Source organism: Chionomys nivalis, chromosome 2 (genome assembly GCF_950005125.1).
Source record: "Chionomys nivalis chromosome 2, mChiNiv1.1, whole genome shotgun sequence".
NCBI lineage: Eukaryota > Metazoa > Chordata > Mammalia > Rodentia > Cricetidae > Chionomys > Chionomys nivalis.
This window is the reverse complement of record NC_080087.1, coordinates 112,248,768-112,274,505: the sequence shown is the minus strand read 5'-3', so window position 1 is coordinate 112,274,505 and position 25,738 is coordinate 112,248,768. Positions and strand designations below refer to the sequence as shown.

The window sequence follows — 25,738 nt, the reverse complement described above, 5'->3', positions numbered from 1 at the left end:
ATTACTCAGTGGTGACATTTTATTATTTAGTATTAAAGTGCCGTCAGAAGCCCTGGGAGCGCTAAGCTAAAATTGAAGCTTGAACATAGAGCACCTGACAGACCTGATTCACAGCCATCAGAATAGCATGGTTGGTTGCTTTGTGGTTTTTTTTTTTTGTTGTTGTTTTTTTTTTTTTTTTAGATGAGAACTAATTGCCAATCTGGTATGATTTCAATCTGCTGCCAGACACCCAATTTCACCCATTCTTATATGACTCGACTATTATGCAAACGAGTGGTAAAACAATTACATGCTCCAAAAAAATTAAGACAAGAAATTTCCCATTCACAGGCCTGTCATGTTCACTTTGTCACATGTAAATCCCAGCCAGATGACCGAAGGCCCTTTTTCATTTCACATAAAGTTGCCCAATCACCTAAGAGAGTATTCCTCTGGAAGCAAATAGATGTCCCAAATTTGATGAGCAAGCCCTCATGGGATCAATCCCAGAACCCCTCTGGAGGCTACATAATGAATGAAGGTATTAAGGGATAGAAGATGTGTTTTCTGTGGGGTTCAAGGCTACTTAGGGATGATTCTGGACCACAGGTGACTACCAATCAAAATGTTCCAGGTAGACAAAGGTGAAGCCCTACCAGAGAGCAGTAAGGCAAGTGAAATAGAAATGATGTCTTAGTCCACCTTGCCTCAAAAGATGCTACTGGAAACCCCATGAATGGTGAGAAAGGATGAAAGGATAGCCCTTGAAACCACACAAACAGAGGAGCTGCACTGAATCCTCCCTCAAGCTTCCTACCCAAAGAGGAAACTGAGGCCCGGTGATGCTCTGTAAATGTCTTATGTTTGCAGTGAATAGACAGAGGCATGGCGTTCCTAGTGCTGCCAACTGCTCTCCCAGAGTAGAAAGAGAAACACTGAGTGATATATGCTGTATGTTTCTGCTTAGGATAATCTCTCTTTCTCTCTCTCTCTCTCTCCCTCCCTCCCTTCCTCCTCCTCCTCCTCCTTCTTCTTCCTCTCTCTCTCTCTCTCTCTCTCTCTCTCCCTCCCTCCCTCCCTCCCTCCTCCTCCTCCTTCTTCCTCTCTCTCTCCTTCTCTCTCTCTCTCTCCCTCTCTCTGTCCCTCTCTGTCCCTCTCTCTCTCTCTCTCTCTCTCTCTCTCTCTCTCTCTCTTTCTCTCTCTCTCTCTCTCACACACACACACACACAGAAATTTATCTTCAAATAACTATAGTCCATTTAAAATTTTTTTAAGTACTAAATACGCCAGAGACTTTTATATGTTTAATACAGGAATTCAGAGGAGAAAATGAGGTTGTTTTCTGGTCTGCCCTACTTGGGTCTTCTCTGTAAGGCTGGTAGGGAAAGAGGGGTGCTCACAGGCAGGTGATAGAATATGGAGAAGCTAACAGCAATAGTTCACTTCCAGTTGCCATTGAGGGGGGGGCATCACGTGCTGGGACATCTCCAGAGAACTTGGACATGGTGAGACCTGGTTCTGTCCAGTAAGATGGCACATTCTTCACACAGCAAGCTGTCCTAGGGGTGTGTTCACCAGGTAGGAAATCGTACAGCCCTGCTCTGCCTCCTTCTTCTGCATGCAGCTCTGCCACACATGGGCTTGGGTTCTCATGCCTAAAAGTCAGGTCCAACATGCTACCATGTCAACCAAGACTTCCCCAGAGAAAGACGATGAAGACTTAGAAAAGACAGAAACATCACATGGGGAAATGGGGTTATTTCACTTTGAGCTTTACAGGGAACCCCCAAATATTACTTTGATCATTAATTGCACCTGTCAGGTTAGGTAGATGATGGCATCCAGATATTTTATCTACATATATGCCTAAAGGCATTTTCTCTTAGGTGGTTATTAAAATTTACGAAAGTAGTCTCTGAGTAGAGATGACCATGTACTGTGGCCAGAAATCATCCCGGCTCTTGGAGGTCCAAAGAGCGAAGATTCCGGTTCTTGCAGATGAAGGATTTTTAGCTTCAAAGCCCAACACAGACGTCGCGCTGGTTTTGCAGCCTGCCAGCTTCCCCTACGGGTTTTGTACTTGCCAGTCCCCACAATTGCATGAGCCAGTTACTTAAAATAAACCTCAGTGCCGGGCGGTGGTGGCACACGCCTTTAATCCCAGCACTTGGGAGGCAGAGGCAGGCGGATCTCTGTGAGTTCAAGGCCAGCCTGGTCTACAAAGGGAGTTCCAGGACAGGCTCCAAAGCTACAGAGAAACCCTGTCTCGAAAAACCAAAAAAATAAAATAAAAATAAATAAACCTCAGCGTGTGTGTGTGTGTGTGTGTGTGTGTGTGTGTGTGTGTGTGTGTGTCCTGCTCCTCTGGAGAATCCTAGCAGTGTTACCAGGCAGATTAAACAGCCCTTCTTCTGTATTGCAGAGCTCAGAAGAAAGAAGAACTTGGCAAAATATCAGCTGCTTAGAAAATCAGAGACTTAAGAGTCTATGTGCGAAAAGCTCTGGGTCACCTTTCAAAAGCTTAGCTGTGTTTCCCTTAGTTGCACTGACTCTTTTAAATGATTTGTGAGTATGAGATACGGCCTTTGAAAGCCAGGCACTGGGGCCTTAGCATCAGAAGCATTGGGGTTGGAATCTGGGCTCAGGCTCTCTAATGAATATGAAGCCACAGGTAGAAAAAGAATCTCCAGGGGAATTTCAGGTGGGTGTAGCCCTGAAATGTCCACAGATGTGATACATCCAGCTAAGAACCTAGGAAGACTGTCATCCAGTCAGCAATGGCTTGGAGGGACAGGTGCTGATTCAAAATCTATTTAAACACATATACACCAGTCTCTCACTCCTTGGGGCAGAATGTCACCTGTCACAATCATTAGTGTATCCCTTGTCACTGAAGGATGGGGAAACATCCCAAGCAGTGCATTGTTAGGTGACTCCATCATTGTGCAAACATCGCTGAGAGTGTTCTCACACGTGCTAAGGTGGCTAGGATGTCCAGAGACTAATCAACCCTACGGACCAGCAGTGTATATGTGGGATGTTATAATGAAACATCCCTGTGAGGTGTGTGACTGTGTCCCACTGTAAAGATGATGAGAGTGATTTTGTTTCTGGGGTACCAGAGAGCAGGCATCCCAGGACTGGAACACAGTCATGGGTCAGCGAAAGTGGGTACCAGCAGGCCACACTGACTGGCCAGGGTCACATGTGAGGAGAAGTAATGTAAAGACATAGCTCACACAAAAACAGAGACGTGGGTATGATGGAAACGAGAGAACGAGCTACCCACGCGCTCTCTGCCGACACACTAGGAGATTAGAGAGACATCAATGAGAACAAGTCATCACTCTGCCTACCAGGTTTCCAAACTTCCATAATTTAAATAGCACTGTCATGAATGCAAAGTATTTCTGGGAAATAAATGATGAAGCTACTGAATGTTCCCAGAGGAAGCTGAGTGTGTGTGACACGCTACACACGAGTAGGAATGTTAATAGACAGTGGTGAAAGTGAACAGCATTCTGCTTTCCCTGACACGAGCGTTGTGCTACAAGACTCAGTTGATTCTCAATTTCTCCATTCTGCCTTCTTGCACTTTCAAATTGTCTCACAATGAATATGAATGGGTCGAATGGGTAAAAACAAAGGCCTGTTGAGTAAGTCTGATGAGTAGGTGTGCACCAGACAACAGGAAGCCACTCCTGTGTATGTCACACTCTGTGGGTGACCTTCGCTCAGAGACAGAGATGAATTCATAAGCTGTCTAGGAAAAGCTTTGCTGTCTACGCGGAGAACCAACCTGGATCACAGAGGCACTTGTAGCTGGTGCCCAAGCTGCGGCACGTGCCGTGAGCACACGGGCTGAGGGCACAGAAGTCAACCAGCTGGGCGCACGTCGGCCCCGTGAAGCCTGGGCTGCAACTGCAGGTGAAGTGCACGCCGTCCACATAGCAGGTGCCATTGTTCTGGCATGGAGACGACATGCAGGGGTCGACCTTCTCTTCACATGCAGTGCCAAAGTATCCTGCAAGGGAGCATAGGAGGGCTTTAAAATGTTAAAGTAGGGCTGGAGACATAGCTCAGTAGGTAGAGGAAACTGCCTAGCATGGACTAAGTCCTGAGTTCAATCCTCAGCCCTGTGTGAACGGAACATAATAGTTCAAATTCTATAATCCTAGCACTAGGGTGGTCAAGGCAGGAGCTTAAGAAGTTCAAGGTCATCCTCGATTGTGTGGCACATTTGGGAACACATGGGATACTTTTGAGGCTTTGCCTCAAAGAATAAAAATAATAAAAGATTAAGACATGTTAGCACACCTTAACTAAGTCATATATGTCACAACCCAATAGGACCTATAAGATTGGTTATCATAGATTTGGTAGGCCTATATTAAAATATCAAATCCTGCATTCTGCTTGTTGAAACACAAAATATAAACAAAAAAAAACTTGGTCGTACATCATAGGTGTGGTATATGCGCACATGGTATGTGTAGGTGTATATATATATGTGTGTGTGTGTTTATATATATAATCTATGCCAAAAATAAGTAGACAATGATTACCTTAAAGTATGATAAGATGTAACACTAAATGTAAAAGAAAAAACATGTAAAATAGTAAATAATGAAGACATCTCCCACCCGTCCCTATCATTTGTCTTCTATTCAATTTCTTGAAAACATATAATACATTTAAGTGTATAATTTCTAGATTCTAATTCTTTCTACCAGAATATACAAGTTAGTGTTTTTAATAAATATATTCAGGTATTCAACCCAAAGGATGATATCTCTATGTGTGTGTGTGTGTATTAAAGGTTGAGTCTGGTGATGGGTAGACAAACATGGTACCGTCTATCCTTACAGTGCAATTCCATTTGGAAATAGTTACTAAGTACCCACATAAGTCACAAGATGAGTGAGTCACCATGGCACAACACTCTAAGAATGAAGACAGGTTCAGAAGACCATACATAATATCATGCCACTTAGTAGAAATGTCCAGAAAAAGAACAAATGAAAATATTAAAGTAGATGTGGCTGCTGTGGCTGCAGGGTGACAAGAGATTGAGGACAATGGCCATTGGTGGCCACTGGGTTGAGGAAACGTTCAAAGATGATCCACATGAATAGCTGCATACCTACATGGATTTACTAAAATCGATGAGTTGTGCAGTTTGGAAAAACGAACTATAATCTAGGAATTATACATGTAAGCATATTTTATGATATAATATTATGTAAAGCTGTTACACATTTCAATTTTAAATGAGATTATCAGATAAGTACTTTTGATTGTTTTCTATACACAAAATTTGGCATTTCTCAGGCCAAAAATTATATATACATATAAGTCTGTACATCTTTTCAGTCACACAGACTTATATATTTAACAATGATATGAATGTAAGCCTCTTTTAATACTTCAAGAGTAATTTAAAAATTTATTAAATATTTAAATTTTGGAAATAAAAGCTAAGTGATACTAATGCGTACTTTTCCTTTGATGTTCTGTTTTCTCATCTGTTTTAGTTCATATTGATAGTCACACATAATTCCTTAGTGATATTGACAACTTCCATAGCTATTGTTAAGAATATAGTCAATCTATAAAATAAACAAAAATAGCCACAGATTTAATTATCTGAAGCACAACTCATAAGTGGGCATAATGAGAAATAGAAAAAATTAAATGATATTCAACGTTTTATAAACTTCCCTTAGCTTTCATGTTTCAGAAACACAACCAAGAATGTGATCTACAATCAGTTCTGATAATGCTTGAATTCTCCAGAGTCCCCTAGAGCAGAGCATTTTCTGTCCTTCATGTATTCTGTTCCACTGTGGTTAAAAAGAAGATCCTCGGGCACTCATTAGCACATGGCCACACTGTAAAGTATCCTTATTTAGCAATTTATTTGCAAAAAACAAAACTACCTCAAACATCTTCATTTTAGAACAAAATTAATTGTTGCTGTTTGGGTCTAGAAAATGCACTATGGCCATTTGAAATAGTAAAGATCCAATTTTACCCTGTGTGCATCGCTAATAAAGGAGTTCTCATTTTCTTAATCTGAAGAGATATGTTTGGGAAGATAAATGACCAAGCCAACCCACAAACTGCATCCAATCAAAGAGAGGCACAGGATCTTATCTTTTAACTCAGGGAGATTAAAGATGGGTCTCTTCCTCCAAGCGACTGAAAAGCTAGAACTGCCGTGTCTTCCAGACACAAGCGTGCTGGTGAACAGTGGAACTCACAGAGACGGTGGCCGTTTGCACAATACCTGCACAGGTTCAAGCCAGAGACAATCCCAGCACTGAGTTCCGGAAGTGGACATGAAGTCCCACTCCCCCAACCAAGAAACTATTAGCAACTGACAGCTTCTGGGAGACGGGAGATTGGTTTTCCTAAGTAGAATGGCACTGGGTGCATCGACCAGACGCCAAGGCAGGCCTTGCTGAGGCTTGGAAGATGTTGGCCAACACAAAATAAACTTATGCGTGAGTACATATAATAATTGTCTTTTTGTATATAGGTTACATCACTCAATATGATAATTTCTAGATCTATCCATTTTCCTGCAAATTTCAAGAATCCCTGGTTTTGGTATTTTTAAGAGAGAAAAAACATACCTTTGGATGGATAGGGAGAATACAATGATGTAGGAAGAGTTTGGATGGGGAAGAATACAGCCAAAATACATTGTATGGAAATTTTTTTTAAAAAGCAAAAGAAAATTATGAATCATTAATGAAATTAAAGGTACCAAAAATTGGAAAAGCCTCCCCTGGTATACAAATTGAAAGAATTTATATTGTTAAAATAGCTGTACTGCCCAAAGTGACTTACAGGTTAACGCAATCCCCATCAAAAAATACCTATTACATTCACAGAACAACAACAACAAACCCTAAATTTCATATGGAAACACAAAGCACCTCAAGTAGCCAAAGCAGCCTCAAAGCTGATGAACAAAGCTAGATGTGCCATAGTACTGAGTTCTGGAAACACAGCCGAGCCATGGTACCCAAAACAACGTGGCACCTGGACAAAAGAGGAACTTAAAAACCAAAGCCACAAGCCTATTTAGCCCACGGATCTTCAATAAAGGCACCAAAACATTCCTGAGCAGGCTAACCAAGAAAACTAGATATCCACACACAGAGGGCTGACTCTGACCTCTCATCTCTTGCCTTACCAAAAATCAACTCAAAATGAAGACAAGGAGACCTGGGTTCAATGGCCACCTCTGCCCACCAATCTGTTAGATCCAGGGCTAGCACTGAATCCCTCGGGCTTGTCCTGGCATCAAGTGGAACGCAGATACTGATGATGTCTGCTGTTTGGATTTATTGGGGAGCCTGGATGCAAACATCGCAACTCCCAAATGCTAACTACTGGACCACAAGCACCCACATTTGTATGTGACTGCCAGAGACCAAGTGCCTTGGTGCTGATTGCTAGGGAAAACACAAGAGCAGGTCCTGTAGTTAGGGTTGTCAGTCCAGCTGGGAGACTAGACACACTCAAAGCATTTAGAAACTAAAAGAAGAAGAGAAAGCTGTGCTGATTTTGAAAATTCTCTAGCTTTGACTAGCAAGCTGCATTTCCTTCCGTTGTGCAAGCCATCGTTATCTTCTTGCTAATATGACATCCTTCTGTAAGTGACTCACTCTTCCTCGGCTGCCCCAGAAATGACCTTCCTCAGAGAACATGAATAAGGTTTTGTAACACCAGTGATGAAAAGCCAAAAAAAAAAAAAAAAAATTGGATTTCCTTATGAGATATCTGACTTTAGACAAAGAATCTTATCATTTTTGGCTCTGTTTCCTTACCTACAAAACACCATGGACTCCTACTAGGTGAGGCTAAGTATGGTGGCCTATGGTGCCCGATAAATGTTGGATTTGACTTGCTTTAAGATGTGAGTCTTTTACTTTGTATATATACTCAGAGATTGTACACAGGGAAGCTGGAAGGGAGCTGGACTATTAGGCAATCTCTGCAACATCATCAGACTTCATATTTGCTCAGAGTCCCCCAGGACTGTATCCCTGAACACGGCTAAGAGCGTCTTCTGGAATCAAAAGGTGATCACACAGTTCTTTAAACACATGCAGCTACTGGGCCACCCTGTGAGGCAAAGTAGGTGAGCTCTTGGGTTAACAGCTGTGGGAAGTCGTACAAGAATCGCTCAGAAAAAAAAAATCTCTTCGTAAGTTCAATAGGAGTCTGTTGAAACTGTGCTTGCTCTTGCAAGCAGTTAGGATTTTACTATACCGATTTACTTTTATATAAGTGACTCTTATAGAGAACTCATATAAACTTCATTAGTGCTGTTATTTCTTGATTTCCTAATAGGGAAGTAAACACGGGAAGATCAAGGATTTTGCCTTAAGGCACACAGTTAGAAAAGACAGAGTCAAATTTGAACCCAGGATCCTCAAATCAAGGATCTATTGTAACATTCACACCAGCACATACCAAAGAAGCCAGTAATGAGAAGAAATGGTATCAGTTTGAACCCTCACTCATTGACTGCTGCTTAATCTAGTATCCATCTCCCAACTTCCTGCATTATACAACCTCAGTTCACATAGCTATAGGAAATAATAGCTACACTTCATAGTCTCTACTACAGTAATACATTGACCAGTCACTTCATTTTGGTAGTGAGATATAAGTGAAAATAACCTGAAGTCACATATGAAAAACTTCCTAAAGAAAGAGTTGGCATGTACCCTTTGCTTTCAGTACTTTGTCCCTCTGACCTTCCTACCACTTAGACTACACACATGACTGAATTCTTCCTAAATTCAGTCAAAATTATCAGTCCATGGGCAAAATATTCATTGAACCACAAAAAGGATAAATTAAAATACATGGCAACATCATAGTCAAACTACTAAAAATCAAAAATTAAGAGAAAATATTAAAAGGAGTCAAGGTCTAGTGGATTTTATCAATGGTTATATTAAATGTGAATGGACTATTATCTAAAATAAAAGGCAGAGATTATTAGATTGAACTAGAAACAGAAATTTCTTTTTTTATTTTGTTTCCATTGAGCTATACATTTTTTCCACTTCCCCCTCTCCTTCCCCTCTCCACTTCTACTCTCTCCCATGATCCCCAGACTCCTAATTTACTCAGGAAATTTTGTCTTTTTCACCTCCTTTGTAGATTCATGCATATTTCTCTTAGTGTCCTCTTTGTTCTCTAGTTTATCTGGGGTTGTGGCCTGTAGACTGTTTTTTTTTTGTTTTATGTCTAAAAGCCACCTATGAGTGAAAACATATTATGTTTGTCTTTCTGGGCCTGGGTTACCTCACTAAATATGTTTTTTTTCTCGATCCATTCATTTGCCTGCAAATTTCAAGGTATCATTATTTTTACCGCTGTGTAGTACTCCATTGTGTAAATGTACCATATTTTCTTTATCCATTCCTTAGTTGAGGAGTATCAAGGTTCTTTCCAGGTTGTGACTATTACAAATAATGCTGCTATGAACATGGTTGAGCACATGTCCTTGTGGTATGATTGAGAGTCTTTGGGGTATATACCCAACAGCGGTATTGCTAGGTCTTGCAGTAGATTGCTTTCTAATTTTCTGAGAATTGCCATACTGATTTCCAAAGTGGTTATACAAGTTTGCACTCCCACCAGCAATTCCCTTTACCCCACATCCTCTCCAGCCTAAGTTGTCATCATTGTTTTCAATCTTGGCCATTCTGACAGGTGTAAGATGGAATCTCAGAGTTGTTTTGATTTGCATTTCTCTGATGGCTAATAAAGTTGACCATCTCCTTAAGTGTCTTTCAGCCCTTTGGGATTCGTCTGTTGAGAGTTCTCTTTTTAGCTCTGTACCCCATTTTTTCACTGGATTATTTGCTCTTTTGATGTCAAATTTCTTGAGTTCTTTGTGTATTTTGGAGATCAGTATTCTATCCAATATGGAGCTGGTGAAGACGTTTTTTCCAATCTGTAGGTTGCTGTTTTGTCTTGTTGACCATGTCCGTTGCTTTATAGAAGTTTCTCAGATTCAAGGGGTCCCATTTATTAATTGTTGCTCTCAGTGTCTGTTCATCAAGGCATGGCAGTAGGAGGTAGCTAAATCCCATTGCGCACACTCAGAAAGCAGAAAGGGATATGTGCCAGTGTTCAGCATGTTCTCTGGCTTCTCTTCTCTTTTTATTTAGGTTGTGCCCTCAGTCCATATTCAGTGTGGTTCTTTCCTCATCACACTTCCTGTGGCATGTGTGCACCCACATACCCAGAAAAAAATAAATAATTCTAAAAATTAAAGTTGTGGTTCTCTGTTAATCACTATCTCCTGTAAGAAGGAGCTTCTCTGATGGAGTTTGAGAAATGAACTAATCTATGGGTATAACAATAAGTCATTAGTAGTTGGCTTTATACTGTCTTCCTTTAGCAGAGGAAAAATAACAGGTTCTCCCTAGGACCTAGAACCTTTCTAGACACAGGTTCTTGGCCCACATGATGATACCAGGTATGGGTTGCATCTTATGGAGCAAACCTTCTTAATTCCAATCAGAAACTGATTACTCCCATGACATTTGTGCCACTATTGTACCAGTGTTCCTTTCTTTCCATGCTGGTCCTTATTTGTCGTAGGTATACATCTGGATAAGATTAGTAGCAACCCTCACCCTCCAGCACTATGCAGAGCTCCATCCAGAACTATGAAAGCCAGACAATAAGGATGAAGCTAAAGCATCAATGTTAGCCTGATTTCTTCATGTTCTGTCATTTAAGAATATGCTGTCTTCAGCAATGGGGTCTTACCATTAAGTTCTGTGATAGCTACATCATAGGCTCTCCTCCCAAGGCTCAGGAATAATTGAGGGGAGGGGAGAGAGAAGGATTCTAAGGGCTGGAGGTAGTGGTGACTATAACAGAACAATGTTTCCCAGGTGGGTCAGGGAAGCTGCACATGTGAACTATGATGGTTGTAATGGCATGCATAAGGCCGATACAGATGCAAGTCCAACAAAAATTCCTGCAGGGAAGGAAAAAGTGGTCACGAAATCCCACCCCTGACTGAAGAACTTTTGGCAATTGACAGTTGCCAGGAGAAGGCAAATTCATTTTTTTCAGTGTGTGGACCCAGGTAGAGCCACACACTCAAGATTGTACAGGCAGCACTAATGGGACTCAATGAGTGTATAAAATGAGAATATAAAAGTGGAGGTGTATAGAATGGGGTGGATCGGGGAGGCATTTGGGGAGAGTAGATACAATCAAAATATCATGTATGAAATTCTCCAAGAACTAATAAAAATTTTAAAGCGACAATTCTGAAATAACCAAAGATTAACAAACTATGTGAGAACAAAAATACAGAGTCCTGACCTGGAGGTGATGAGAAAACTGTGTTTGGATTTATAAGCCTCCTTAGAGAGGAAGAAATGAACAGCTGTTTGATAGTATCAACCAACAAGTACAAAGAGAATGACCACAGCAGGGCCTCTTGTGTTCAATAGTTGGTTTCAAGTTGTTCAGGACACAGACATCAGGAAATGTTGGAAAGAAAATGGAATAGCTCCAGAGAAAAACTCAATCCCTAACATGCGGAAGCAATGTCACCAGACAAGAGATTTCAAAGGACTGTTGCAAAAGAATAAAATGCAGGGGGGGGGAGATGGATTTAGGGGCTAAAATGAAAAGTAAACAAAACAGACCGGCAAGGGGAAAAAAAAAACTACCAGGGAATAAAGGCTGATTTAAGAAACTAGAAACTTAATTTATCTAGTTGACTCTGCCTTCAGATTTTGTATTTGAACCAATATTGATATGATTACCTGCAGAATATGCATTATGCAAATAAAAAGAAAATACCCTTGAGATACACACATGAAAATCGGGTATTTAAAACCAAAAGAAGTCATTTCTGGGAAATTTTAAACTGTAAGACAATGAAGTCATTCTGTGTACTGTCAGAAATATAAATAGCTTTGCAGTATTAATGAGAGTACATGAACTAAAGCAACGCTAGCAACTGGACTGATAGCATAAAGGCAACTCACATAGACGAAGTTACGTGTCTGAGCCTGTGAAACATCTCATTGTGCAGCCTTGGTAAGTGGTTCAAGCAACACCTGGGGGTCTTTCTAATTCTTTCCCTTTGTCAGCCCCACATCCAGCCATCCATCAGTGGGTCTTGTAGCTCCCATTGCCAAAACATCCTGAACTCCAGTACCTTGTCTCTGCTCCCTGGCCACCACCCCAAAGTCACTGCTATTACTTCCCTGACATGTTTTCTCCCGTGCGACTCCCTCGTCTACCTTAACCCTACAACCAATTCCCCGTGATTTATGAGAGTAGCTTTCATAAAATGCAAATGCTATCATGCTTCCGATCATCTTAGAACAATATTGGATATCACTCCAGTGGGCACCATGTCCTGTGTACATTAACTCTTGCCATCCAGTCTGATGCTTCGTTCCCTAGCAACTGACCCAATGGCTTCCATACAGTTGCCAGAAATAGTCCAGCGGGCTGGTCCTAGAGTCTCACTACCTTTCTGGAAGTTCTTGCCAGTTCCCTATATGTTCGTTTCTCTCTTTTTCTCCCCTCCCCCCTCTTTGTGATATGTCCATGTCCATGTGGACGAGCCCACCCAAGTGTGTATATTTTGTCCATGTGTGGAAGACCACATGCCAACACTAAATATCTCCTTCTGTGGCTCTCAACCCTTATTTTTTGAGACAGTCTCTCGCTGAACCTGGAGCTCATCTATTCATCCAGGCTCTCTGACCAACAAGCTCAAAGGACTCACCTGCCTCCACCACACCATACCCCTGGCATCAGGTAACAAATACAACGGTGCCCATTTTGCTGTGAGAACATACTAGAATCCTCGTGCTTGCACAATTGCGCTTTCCCTACCGAGTCATCTCCTCGACCCCTTGGCTCACATATTAGACACGCTTCTCCTGACGACTCCAGCCTAGCAGAATTTCTACCACAACACCCCACTTTCTTCTTCATAGCAGTTTTTTTCTTATTGGAAATGCCATAACTGTGTTTTGGCTCACCTGCCATCTGCCTTTCCACCCTCAATGAGACCAGGGCCTTCCTGGATAAGAACAAGTATTGGTTCCCCTCATTTCTGAGTCTCAGCAACTACAAGTGCTTAAGTTATTGGAGGCACTGAGTAAATATTTGTGGTGTGGATGTGAGAATGAACAGTTATGGGATGAGAAAATATTTTAATAGAGTAGTCAGAGAAATGCACAATAGAGTAGTGAGAGAAAGAAAACTGATAAATATGGATTGGGTTTTAGAGATGACAATGAGGAAATAGGAAAAAGATGAATATTAGTCACCAGATATTGTGATTGCAGGTTTATAAACGAATAATCACTGAATCAAATAAAGGTAGAGAGTTTAGATCTGAGTGTTCTCTGGATGGTACAGCAAAGTGAGGAGAAGGTTCACGTAAAAGTCATTCCTCAGTGAGGAGTCCAGAATACATGGGAGATGCTGAGAGGTGCTAGGGGATGCTGGGGGACACGGGGTTTCTGTGGGGATGCTGTGGGGATGCTGTGGGGATGCTGAGGAAGGCAGAAAGATGCTGGGAGATGATGCTGGAAGATGATGCTGGAAATGCTGGGAGATGCTGCACTGTTTCTTCCCATAGATACTGGAATGATTCCTTTCATACATGAAGGGTTGGAGGGATGAACCAGGCTGTGGTTCTGGGGTCAGTAGGTGTCACCAGTAGTGATTCAAAAGAAGAGAGAACTAGACTTCGTGCTGTATCTTAAAGAAAGCCCCAGATTTGACTCGGGAAACAAGGAAGAGGAAAAATGTTGGACTGGGAGAAGGGGTTTTGAGTAATGCATATGGAAAAGTTAATTGTAAGCACATTTGTTCTCCTCTTAAGAAAGCAGACAGTTGGGTGGGATAAAGAAAAGGGAGGGGTATCTAGGAAAATAAAAGCTATCAGATGTAAAAGATCCAATAAGGCTGCAGTTAAACTGTGACTTTTAGCTGGGTATGGAAGTATGCACTGCATTCTAACTACCTGGGAGCCTGAGGCAAGATAGCCAGTCACTTGAGTTTGAGACCAGTCTAGCAACATGGCAAGATCTCAGGTAGGTAGGTAGGTTATAGATAGATAGATAGATAGATAGATAGATAGATAGATAGATAGATAGATGACAGATAAGATAGGTGATAGATGAATAAACAAATTAAATGATAGATAGATAGATAGATAGATAGATAGATAGATAGATAGATAGATAGATAGAGAAGGTAAACAGATATGACTTTAAGATCCTATTTTAGTTTCTTTTCAAAGGGCATTAAAAATGATTCTTCAAAGAGATTCGCCTAAAATCTAAAATGATTGTCTTTTGGGGACTGAATCATAGAATGTTTTTCTTTGAGCTTGCTTGAATATAGATGGTTTTGGTAATTCTGGGTAAATGCCTAAAATGAATTATAATGCTATATAACATCTTAGCTATCATAGAAAAGCAGACTGTAGTAAAACGCATTAGAAATGGCCCATAGGTTGGCAATTCCATGTGGATGCCTGACGTCACAGTGACTAGAAGCTTCACTCAGTGCAGACTGATTTGTAAGAAAACACATTCCTCATATAAATTATGATCATTCATAAATGGAGAAATTCAAAAGGAGACAAGTGGGGGGAGGAGAAAAACATCTTTAAAAAAATCTAAGGAGAAGCATAAGTATCAATCAACGTGATGTTGACGTTAAGTCATAAAAGATGAAATTGGGTCAAAAAAGAAGATTTAGTTAACCAAGTTTACTCAGGGGACCTTCTGCTTCCACCTTTCTGGTGCTAGAATTACAAGTGGGTGAGCAAGCCCACCCTACATTTACACGGGTTCTGGGCATCCTGGCTCTGGTCCTCACAGTGAACATTTTAACTGCTGAGTCACCGACCCCCCATCCCTTCCCTATCCACTTCTTTTGGAAAAGAAAACACTAGGGCATCATCATCCATGCATTCATTCACCAGGCTGGAGCTCCAGGCTGCCACCTGTCAGTCTGAAGCTGCCCATCAGCATGGATTTCCCAGGCAGAAGGAGGGGTGCCCAAGAGAGACAGGACCCAATCCCTCACTAAATGCCCCTGCAGCTGTTGTCCTCATAGATGATGTGGGGGAGAGCAAACAAAACACTCTGTGGTATTTCTACTTAAACAACTTCAGAGACACTGGACTAGGCACATAGGGGAGGAAAGTAAAGAAATAAGAAAATGAGAATCCTTGACATAAAAGGAAAAGTAAACTGTATGGACAAACCACAGAAAGCAAACCTCACTCACACTTAGCAAGGCTCAGTGAAGGCCCTGCTCTGTTTCCAGAGGTGAAACTCTACACCACTTGGAAGCCAAGGGTCTTGGCTGCTATGGTCCCTAAGTGGAGTGGTGGCTCAGGGATCCTGCCAAATGGGAGAGGAAGAAGTACATTTATTCTATCCTGTTAGGTTTATGGGAACACGTTGTAAGTTCTTATATAAATACACACAATTTTATGTGGTCCTCAGAGAATGCTTTCACCAAGCCATTATCCACTTTAGAATACTGCAGACAGCAGCCCACTCCCAGAATGGTGTGATACCTAAACACATATTAGGTGATGTGTCTAGTTTCTGGACAGGACACATAAGCTCAGATGCAACTCCTGTACCATGTGTTGTGAGCTTCTATAAACCCTTTGAGGTACAGGGCATGCCCACTGAAATTGGAGTTGGACAAGAGGGTTTATACGGCTAGAGTACTCCAGGCTGTAAAACTTGGGAAAACAAAACAGTTTGGAAAAACACATGGAGCTTGTTGTAAGACCTCGGGCTAATATAAAGGTCTAGATCCCAGGTCTCCTCTAGTGTTGCTTACACTTTCCACTGTGATCATTACCTCAAACAAAGTATATGTATGAATTTATCAAGAGACTCTTAAAATGATATATTGGAATCAAAGACATTTATAAAGAAGGTCCCTTAAAGGTAGTAATTAGTTGTCAAGATCCTATAACCAGGAGGCAGGAAGAGATATAGCTTTATATGACTCCCCCAATGTGCCATGCCTAATTAATAGTCATTATTCTAGCTAAGTTATTCAGTACTCCCTACCTCCCATGCACAGAGCTAGGGTCTTGTATTCTTCACAACCCATGTGCTGGTAGCATCCTCATTTTGGAAATAAGGAAAATGAGCCTCAGAGACACAAAGACTTTGGAGTCTAGACACAGATCTAAGCAGTGTGACCCTAAAATCCACACTGAAAACCACTTGGCTCGGTAGCCTCACCATTAAGCCAAGGTTTGGGAGCCTTCTGGGCCAGAGAACAATACCCCATGTTAATGCCAAATGGGGATGCTTCAGCATCATGAGTTTAAAACCAGAGCTGCAGGTGACAGTCGGTAGATAGAAGATGGAAGTCTCCGCCAAACTCAGTGTTTGCCTTCATGGTGACACAGCAAGAGGGGTCCACACAGTTCCTATGATCCATGATTCCATATAGAAGGGGTTTAATGTTTGTTAACTTTTAACACCACCAATGTTTTAGGTTCATTGGATAAAAAAAAATGCTTTTTGCAAACATCCCATGAAGCCTACTTGAGTCTCGGGCTGCTACAAGCCTCCTGTGACAGACATGCTATGAAGAGACTCCATTCTACTCTGCACCATGGGAATGGTCATACCTGCAAGCACAATGAGCATCCCTTACGGCTGAGTGCTTTAATCATTACCGCATATTTTTATTCCTTATTGATCTCCATGGTGTCTTTCAGCTTTCCCAGAGAGAGCTGGGCTGCTGAGGTTAAGATGTTGCATGGATAGATGAACGGACAAACGGACGGATGGACAGATGCTAGCATCTAGACTGTATTTGCATATGTTCTTAAACATATCCACACACTGAAAAGTCAGGATTTAATTATAGGGTATATATAACCAGAAATCTTCAGAATTAAAATCCATATAGCTTAAAATTTTAAAGATCTCAAAGTTCCAAACCAAATATGAGATATTCTCATGGGAAGGAGTGCAAATAACCAGAAACCTTCAGAGTTAAAATTCACCCAGTTTCAAATTAAAGGATCTCAAAGTTCCGAACCAAACATGAAATAACACTGAAGGAAAGTACCACAGACACAGGCTAACATATCAGGCTTCCTTCTTTGCCATTGCTAGCACTAAAGTGGTAAAAGTAAATTTTAAAAAAGTTTGTTTTGACTTTTTTTTACCATCCCTTTTTTTTGGGGGGGGGGTTTCGAGACAGGGTTTCTCTGTGGCTTTGGAGCCTGTCCTGGAACTAGCTCTTGTAGACCAGGCTGGTCTCGAACTCAGAGATTCACCTGCCTCTGCCTCCCAAGTGCTAGGATTAAAGGTGTGCGCCACCACCGCCCGGTTACCATCCCTTTTATAATTAGAATGAGAAATACTTTTTAAATATGAACCTAGGAAAGGTAAGTAGAAATTCAAATTAAAACCAGAATTCAGAGGCTGGAGAGATGGTCGGTGGTTAAGACCTTGTACTTCTTCTACAGAGAAGACTGATGTGGGAGGTCCTTCTGTCTTGGTTAATGAATAAACAAACTGCCTTGGCCTGTTGATAGGACAGAACTCAGGTAGATGGGCAAAACAGAACTGAATGTTGGGAGAAAGAAGGGTAAAGTCAGAGAAGAACACCATGGAGCTGCCAGAGACAGACTCTGGTAAGCCACTGCCATGTGGTGATACACAGATTAATAGAAATGCATTAAATTAATATAAGAGTTAGCCAAAAAGAAGCTAGAGCTAATGCACCAAGCAGGATTTTAATGAATATGGTTTCTGTGTGATTATTTCAGCTCTGGGCAGCCGGGACAAGCAAGCAGCTCCCTGCAACAGAACACAAATTTGGTTCTCAGCTCCCACACTGAGCAGCTCACAATTTTCTGTATTTCCAGTTCCTTGGGATCTGCTGCCCTCTTCTGGCCTCTTTGGGAATCTGTACTTACACGTGCTCATTCTCACATACGTATACACATAATTTAAAATAAATGCACATTTTCAAAAAGAGGGTTCAGTGATGAAAGACAAACATCTTAGTGTTAGAGATCCGTGCACACAGATACACCCCAAAAGACAGAATTAATGGTGGCCACAGCTGTCTCCCTAGTGCCTGATTCTGAGTTGCAGGAAAGGCATTTCAAGAAGGCTGATGACAGAAGACAGCTGCCAGGAAAGACTTCACCCCCTGAATGCTCATTACAGATCAGATGGAAAAGGAGCATTGAAGAGAAAGGGATGAAGGAAGACTGGGTGAGAGACACAGCAGGCTATGATGAAAGCCCCATCCACAGGAAACCCTAGCCTTATAGATTTCTGACCTGAAGAAGCCTGCTATGAACAGATTTCATGATTTCTAAAGAGAGGGTCTCCTTATCCAGAGTTAAGAACTGAACTAGTAGAGAAGGAAATAAGCTTTAGAACCCAGCAAACTCATTTACTTCACTCGCGTTCATGGCAGCAGAGAGTCATGAAAAATAGGCATCAGGGCAGCTGCACACAGGAGCTCATAGCAGTGTGACAGTGTGAACAAGATGCATGCAAGTCCAAGTCAGACCATGTCCCAGCATGGAAAGGGGAGTCAGGCCATAGAACTATCGGCAATTATTAGTTCCTGGGAGAGGGAGAGTTTTCACTCCGAGAGTAAAGCTCCTGAGTTGACCATGGAAGGTTATATATCTAAGAACATTTGGGCAGCACAAATTGGTCTTGATGTTTTTTGGTTTGGGAGGGGGTTGGGATTTTTTTGGTTTTGTTTTTTTGGTGTGTGTGTGTGTGTGTGTTGTTTGTTTTGAGCATAAAGTTAGTGGACGGTGAAGTATGTGTAGTCATGGATCTGGGAAGAGATGAGAGTGAATGTGGTTAAAATGCATTGTACCAAACTCTCAAAGAACTAATAAAAATAAAATTTATAAGCATCACAGGTGCTGGGGTGTAGCTCAGTCAGCAGCTTGTCCTAACATGCATGGAATCCTGGCTTCAATCTCCAGCCCTGCATGAACCAAGGGGTGATGTACTTTTGTGATTCTCTCACTCAGTGGGAGGAAGCAGCGAGTTCAAAAGTTCAAAACCATCCTCAGCTATATAAAGAACTTGAGGTCAATCTGGGAAACAAATCCTGTCTCAAAATATATATATGATAAAAAATACACGATAGGACTTACTTTAAAGAATGTGTCCAGAAATCATTAACGTGGTTAAAGAGCACTGGAGACCAGCCACCTGCCTTCCAGTTTCCGGCTACATGACCAGGAGCAAGCTATGTGCCCTCTTCCCAGACTGTTAAATAAAGATGGTGATAGCATGAGCTTCGTGAAACTGTTGTGAGGATGAACTTGGTGGACAACGTGATTAGATCTAAGTGTCGCCTTCTGAGTGGTTCATTTACTAAATAGTGACCTCCTTCTAACACGAAACATGACCCTCAGCTAGAGTTGCTGAAGGTTTGGGGGCAACAAGAGGAATTAATCAAATTCCTACTCATTAGGCATAACAGGGAGGAGACCAAATCAACAGCAATATACAAAGGACAAAGAGGAAGAAAGGAAGCAAGGGGGGTCAGGGCTGGCATTCCAAAATACGTCATGCTTTAAGACACTTTTCAGAATTGCGCTAGTATGTGGCTGATGTAAGAAGTCCTGTAGGCACAGGCTCTTTTCAATTGGCAAATGGGCTCCACATATTTAGTTGCTATCCAACCACCCGAAGAAGACAGACAGAAATAAAGAGGGATAAAACTGACACTTTCAGAAAAGTGGATGCAACCAGAGATTATCATGCTAAGCAAAACAAAACCAGATTCTGAAGTATAAATATCATGTTTCCCTCATAAGAGTAATCCGGGTTCCCTGCCCTGTGGGAAGTCCAAGGACCACCCACCTCCATCCAGGTCTAGTAAGGTGAGCATCCAAACTGCCTAGGCTCCCACAAAGCCAGTACGTGCAGTAGGATCAAAAACCCATTGCCATTGTTCTTGAGTTCTCAGTAGTCCTCATTGTCCATTATGTTCAGCAAGTCCGGTTTTATCCCATGCTTTTTTATACCCAGGCCAGCTGGCCTTGGTGAGTTCCTGATAGAACATCCCCATTGTCTCAGTGTGTGGGTGCTGGAAACAACCTAGATGCCCTTCGATGGAAGAATGGATGAAGAAAGTATGGAATATATACATATTAGAGTACTACTCAGCAGTAAAAAACAATGACTTCCTGAATTTTGCAGGCCTTCCCATAGCCATTTTAATCTTCACTGAATAAAAGGATTTCTCACTGAATAAGAATATTTCTGGAAAACTCACACTCATCCTTTTGATTCCTGAGTACCACAGCTTCCCCAGCACGGAACATGCATGGGGCCAAAGGATGAATGAGGATCTTAGATGTGGTACCCATGGCTTAGACAACTGGAGGTCAATGGCTCTTATTTAGACTTAGCCAATACTTAGCCTCAGTGGCATCTAGTAGGAATGAGCCAAGGACCCCTCAAACACATCTCTAAAACACCTCTAAAAACATCTCTAAAACATCTTCATTTCTGTTTCCCCCATTGGGGAAGACAACTTACTGGAAAGAAGCCACAGATTCCTGCCTCCCTGCCCCTGCCCTCCATGTCAGTCCTTCCCGAGAAGGTCCTGTCTTTGTCCCCTGAACTTATCTCACACACATCAGCTTCTTGCTTCTTCCCAGAGCCTGTGCTTCAATTCCAGGGAGACAGCTACTTCCTGGATCTCTGCAACTGTCCCCAGTCCTTTCTCCTGATTTCCACTCTCCTCTCGCTCCATGTTCAATACTGTCCCAGAATGAAATGATCAAATCACTTGGTTTAAATTTGCCAGTGGCTTAATGGTAATTAATGATGGAGCAATAACAAAAATCTCAAATATTTATTGAGAGCATGTCCAACCTCTGTACAATACACGTTTATCTGCACGAGATTTTATTAAAAATGAAAGGAGATGCTTTGAATCCCTTACCCTGTGAAGAACACGTTACCATCTTGTAGCTGCAATACTGAAGCCACAGAAGGCAAGTTACTTGTCATGGAATAGGAGGTAAGCTGGACATGAACCCTAATCCTCTGCCTCCCTCCACTCCAGTATGAAGTAGTTGTGCCTTGCCTGCAGCCCAGGAAGCCCTGCAAGCCTTGCCCTACCCCTTTTCCACAAACTACCTCCAAGCCTTTATCTTAGCATCGCCTCTGCCCTCAGGTCTACACCAAAGACACTGTACCCAGGAGGGACTTTTTTAACACCTCCAACCATCAAGATCCACAACCTACTACAGCACCTGATGCAGAGCAAGTACTCAGGAAAGCCTCTGGCAAGAAAGAAAACTACATGAGTGAAGGCTAAGTCCCTAGATTCTAGTTCAAGCTGTACAGTCTCTCCTTTTTAAGCCTCTGGAGTTTTGTTGGACCTTTCTAGTAAATACCAGAAATATAAAAGCATTTGGGAGTTGACTAAACTCTTGCAAAAATCCCATGTGGATTCATAATGTCCCAGAACCCTGACCTTGACTGAAGGAAAAGTCTAAAAAGGGGTAGGTAGCCACTGACTCATCCAGAGTGTGACAAAGCTTTGCAGAATTGCAGAGCATTCGTAGGCAAATAACAAAGGTGCTGCTTGCTCAGCCATCGGCCCTGGGACACTTCCAAGTTTCCCTGTTTGTCTGCACTGCCCAAGAAAGATAAAGGCAAGGCTCATAAAGAACGTGGTCCCCCCTTCACTATGGGAGTCACATCCATTGCCAACACACAAAATTGGGGTTGGGGTGGAAATCAGTCATTCTGTCCATGCTCCTTCCTGGGTGAGTAGGAACTGAACTCAGGGGCAGCTCACAGGAACCCTGTATTAGAAGAGGGCCGGGCTCCTGGACAGGGGCAGTTGAAGATGACTGGACATATGGAGATATTGCCTTCTGTGCAGGCTCTGCATTTCACCTCTGCAGAGTATGAAAAGCTATGTAGTCACCTGTGTTGTGTCTGTGAATCAGGAGCCGACGTGACAGTTTTAAGCACTGAAAATCTACTAGGGCATCGTTCTTATGCCATTAAGGGTTTAAAGTCATCCCCTCACAGCAGAAATGGGAGCAAAATCGCTCCCAATGCCAGGTTCTACCTTCCATCACCTGCCTGTCTCTTTCCTAACAGTAAACCCGTCTTTTGAAATAAAAACAATCCTAAAGTGAGGACTCTCCAGGTGGCTTAATTTTCCTAAGCCATCATAAATTTCCCATAAAGCACAAAGAAGGCAAACTTTCTATTGGTTGTTTTTAAAGTGTATTTGTATGGGACCTAAAAACAAGTCAAGCAAAGTAGAAATCTTGAGTGGAGTTTTACTATTAGGCTCTATTTTATCATGCTAACTCATTTTATATGTATAAGTCAATATACATATGTCAATATGTGTATAAGGGTCAAATTTTGGTGATATGAATGTGTGTGTCAAGATCACAAAAATTTCTAGGTTATAGCTCTTATTCAAGTAGAGCAGAAAAAGGAATCCATGGTGGACATGGCAGTGTATGCCTATATTCTCAGCACTCAAGAGGTAGAGGCAGAAAGATCCAGAATTTAAAATCATCTTCAGCTACAAAGCAAGTTCTAGGCTAGCCTGGGCTACTTAAGACCCTTTCTCAATGAACAACAAAACTGAGGGATCATATTCGGCCTTTGCTTGCTCTCTCTCTCTCTCTCTCTCTCTCTCTCTCTCTCTCTCTCTCTCTCTCTCTCTCTCTCTCTCTCTGTGTGTGTGTGTGTGTGTGTGTTTCTCTTGTATGAAATGTTTAGAAACACAAAGTAACAAACTGACCAAAATAAATTATGGTTTAAAGATGAAAATGAAAGCCGGGCGGTGGTGGCGCACGCCTTTAATCCCAGCACTTGGGAGGCAGAGGCAGGCGGATCTCTGTGAGTTCGAGACCAGCCTGGTCTACAGAGCTAGTTCCAGGACAGGCTCCAAAACCACAGAGAAACCCTGTCTCGAAAAACCAAAAAAAAAAAAAAAAAAAAAAAAAAAAAGATGAAAATGAAAATCTTTCCAAGAGTACTAGATGGCATCTTACCTTCCAGACATTGGCAGGTGAACCCACTGACGCTGGACACACATGTGGCTCCATTTCTGCAAGGATCTAGGACACAGTAATCAATCTTGGTCTGGCAAAGCTCTCCAGTATAACCTGCAGAAAAACAAGATACCTGCTATTCCAAAACCACCAGAGCACCCACAAACTGAGGGACTGAACCCCCAAACTGAGGGACTCTGCCAGAATCCACCCTTGGAAACAGCAGCCTTGTATAAGGGAGTCTCAGACACTCCTTGATCTGGTGTAGTTTTATAACCAGAAACCACCACCATAAACGTAAAGCTATGGTTCAAAATTCATTCACTTTTCAAATTGTTTTCCCCCGCATTAGGTCTGAGTTTTATATTGCCAGAAGCTTTAGAAGCTGAGGTTGAATTCCACTGTCCAGAGGTCAGGGTCCCCCTGACATGAGGTGCCCTGGGCCTGAGATAGGTGCTAACTTCCCTGGGTCACCACCCACACCGCACTATACAAGAGGTATTAGAGAGTTTTAATGGATAATATTTAGAACCAAAAGAAACAGCCTGTGTTAACTCTGTACCCTTTGCTCTCATTTTAAAGACTAAGAGTTTGCAGCACATACAACAAAAATCACATTAATATATTATGCTTAATACTTCTTTGAGTCATAAACCCAGCTCTCTCTTCTCCATGAAGCCAGCCCCCCAGCTGATCCTGTGGGATAGTGACATAATCCCAGACAGACGGTGGGAAAATCAGGCTGTAAATCTCCTAGAACACCTTGGGCAGCCTGGAGGCTTTAAATAAATCCCAGATTTTTAATTCAGTTTGAAAACACAGCCCTCCAGAGAGGCAAGTTTAATGAAAACAGCACACTAAAATGGTCCTCACCTTAGAGTGGGCAATGCTTCAGGAAAAATATGGAAAATAACAAGGTATAAAATAAAAAAGTAAAAAGGGTGCTCTTGGTTGTGATATCTGAGTGATGGAACCACTGGTAGTCTAGAGAAAATTCCCACTATAAATTTTAATCAGATGTATTTTCTACACAATTTTTATTATACAGTAGCATTTCATATGTTTCCCATGGAGTCCTGAACGACATGGAAACTTGCCTTTCTGGATTATTGGTTTCGAAGGGCCATCACCAGCACACACAGCTCAGACTTGAAAAACTCACCCATTGCCTGCCCAGTGGGTGTGAACTACAGACAGTGAACGGAGGTGATGATTTTAGCATCTCCCATTGAGTCCCTTTCCCATTCACTCCAAACCAAGCCAAGACATTTCCAGTTATCCATAGGGATGGGACTGAGAGACCAGCCTGGAGACCAGCCTGGGAGCTAAAAGGCCAACACCCAGGCAAGAGGCTACTTCAGAATTCCAAAAGGAATCTTTCAGTATGACATCATAGCAAGAATGTAGCTTCAAATGAAAGCTCTAGATTCAAAGTGGGAGGCAGCATGCTTGCAAGGGGAATGCTGTGAGCAGCCGTTTGACTTAAAACGGTACGTGTTTTTCATATCTGAGAGAATTCCTCTTCATCTGAGGTCAACACTCATCTGATCACACACACACACACACACACACACACCACTCCCCTGTCTCATCCCCTCTCTTACAAATAAGGAAACTGAGAATTAGAAAGATTAAGACATTTACACAATCGCCAGGGATTCAAACTCGTGGGGCCCACGCCCTTAAACACAGCTATGTTTAGTCACCAAGCAGCCTAGACAGAGAGTAGACCATGGTAGCTCCTGCCTGTAACCTCAGACTTGGGGATCCTGCTGGCATTGAGTGGGTGACACTTGTGGAGGTTCTCCATCATTTGAGAAAGTCTGATAGAACAGCTTTCTTATGTCAAGGTCAGAAGTGGGTCTCTAGTGAGGGAGCAATTGTCTGGGGTAAAAACACTACCTCGTTATTTCATTTCTTTTATGGTTTAAAGTCTTTCAGAATTTTGAAAGTCTAAGAGACAGGAAAATATGATTTAAAAGACTGTGGCTAAAGGGATAGATTTGTATCCTAGGCATATACTGGCATATCTACAGCTTGGCATTCCTACAAATGAAAAACAATAATAGAGGGCTGGAGAGATGGCTCAGAGGCTAAGAGCATTGCCTGCTCTTCCAAAGGTCCTGAGTTCAATTCCCAGCAACCACATGATGGCTCACAACCATCTGTAAGGGGGTCTGGTGCCCTCTGCTGGCCTGCAGGCATACACACAGACAGAATATTGCATACACAATAAGTAAGTAAATAAATAAATAATAGAGGCATGAGGGAGTGATGGGGTACAGAGGGGCAGGCTGGGATTGTTAGGTTGTAGGCTATAGAGCATCCCTGGCAATACTGCAAATACCTAATAACTAGCATCCTACTGACCACTAGCACCCTAGTGATGGTAGATGATACCCATCTCTGTGTGTGCAGAGTGGTATCGATGCCTGTCCACGCTAGGCTGGTCATGGGGGAGCCAAGAATTATCAGTGACCTTTCTAATTGATCCTCTAATCTGTTACATAGTTTATTTCTAAATCTTTGCTGTCTTTATTTTCTGATCCTACCGATGGACTTTTATCTTAACTAGCCGCTTCCTCAGCCTTTCCCAAGTGGGCAGTCAACCAACAATGGTGGAAAATATATGTA

At 42.1% G+C, this 25,738-nt stretch overlaps 1 protein-coding gene across 1 annotated transcript in view; it reads right to left on the bottom strand.

Moving 5' to 3' along the window:
- The window catches only part of Dner (delta/notch like EGF repeat containing), a 298,176-nt gene that overhangs the window by 64,405 nt on the left and 208,033 nt on the right, over positions 1 to 25,738 (bottom strand). The window contains exons 7-8 of the mRNA XM_057761704.1: positions 23,105 to 23,218; positions 3,782 to 4,006 (exon numbers count right to left, since the gene is read on the bottom strand). Of these exons, the coding sequence (XP_057617687.1) occupies positions 3,782 to 4,006; positions 23,105 to 23,218 (339 nt within the window). The remainder of the gene's footprint in view (positions 1 to 3,781; positions 4,007 to 23,104; positions 23,219 to 25,738) is intronic.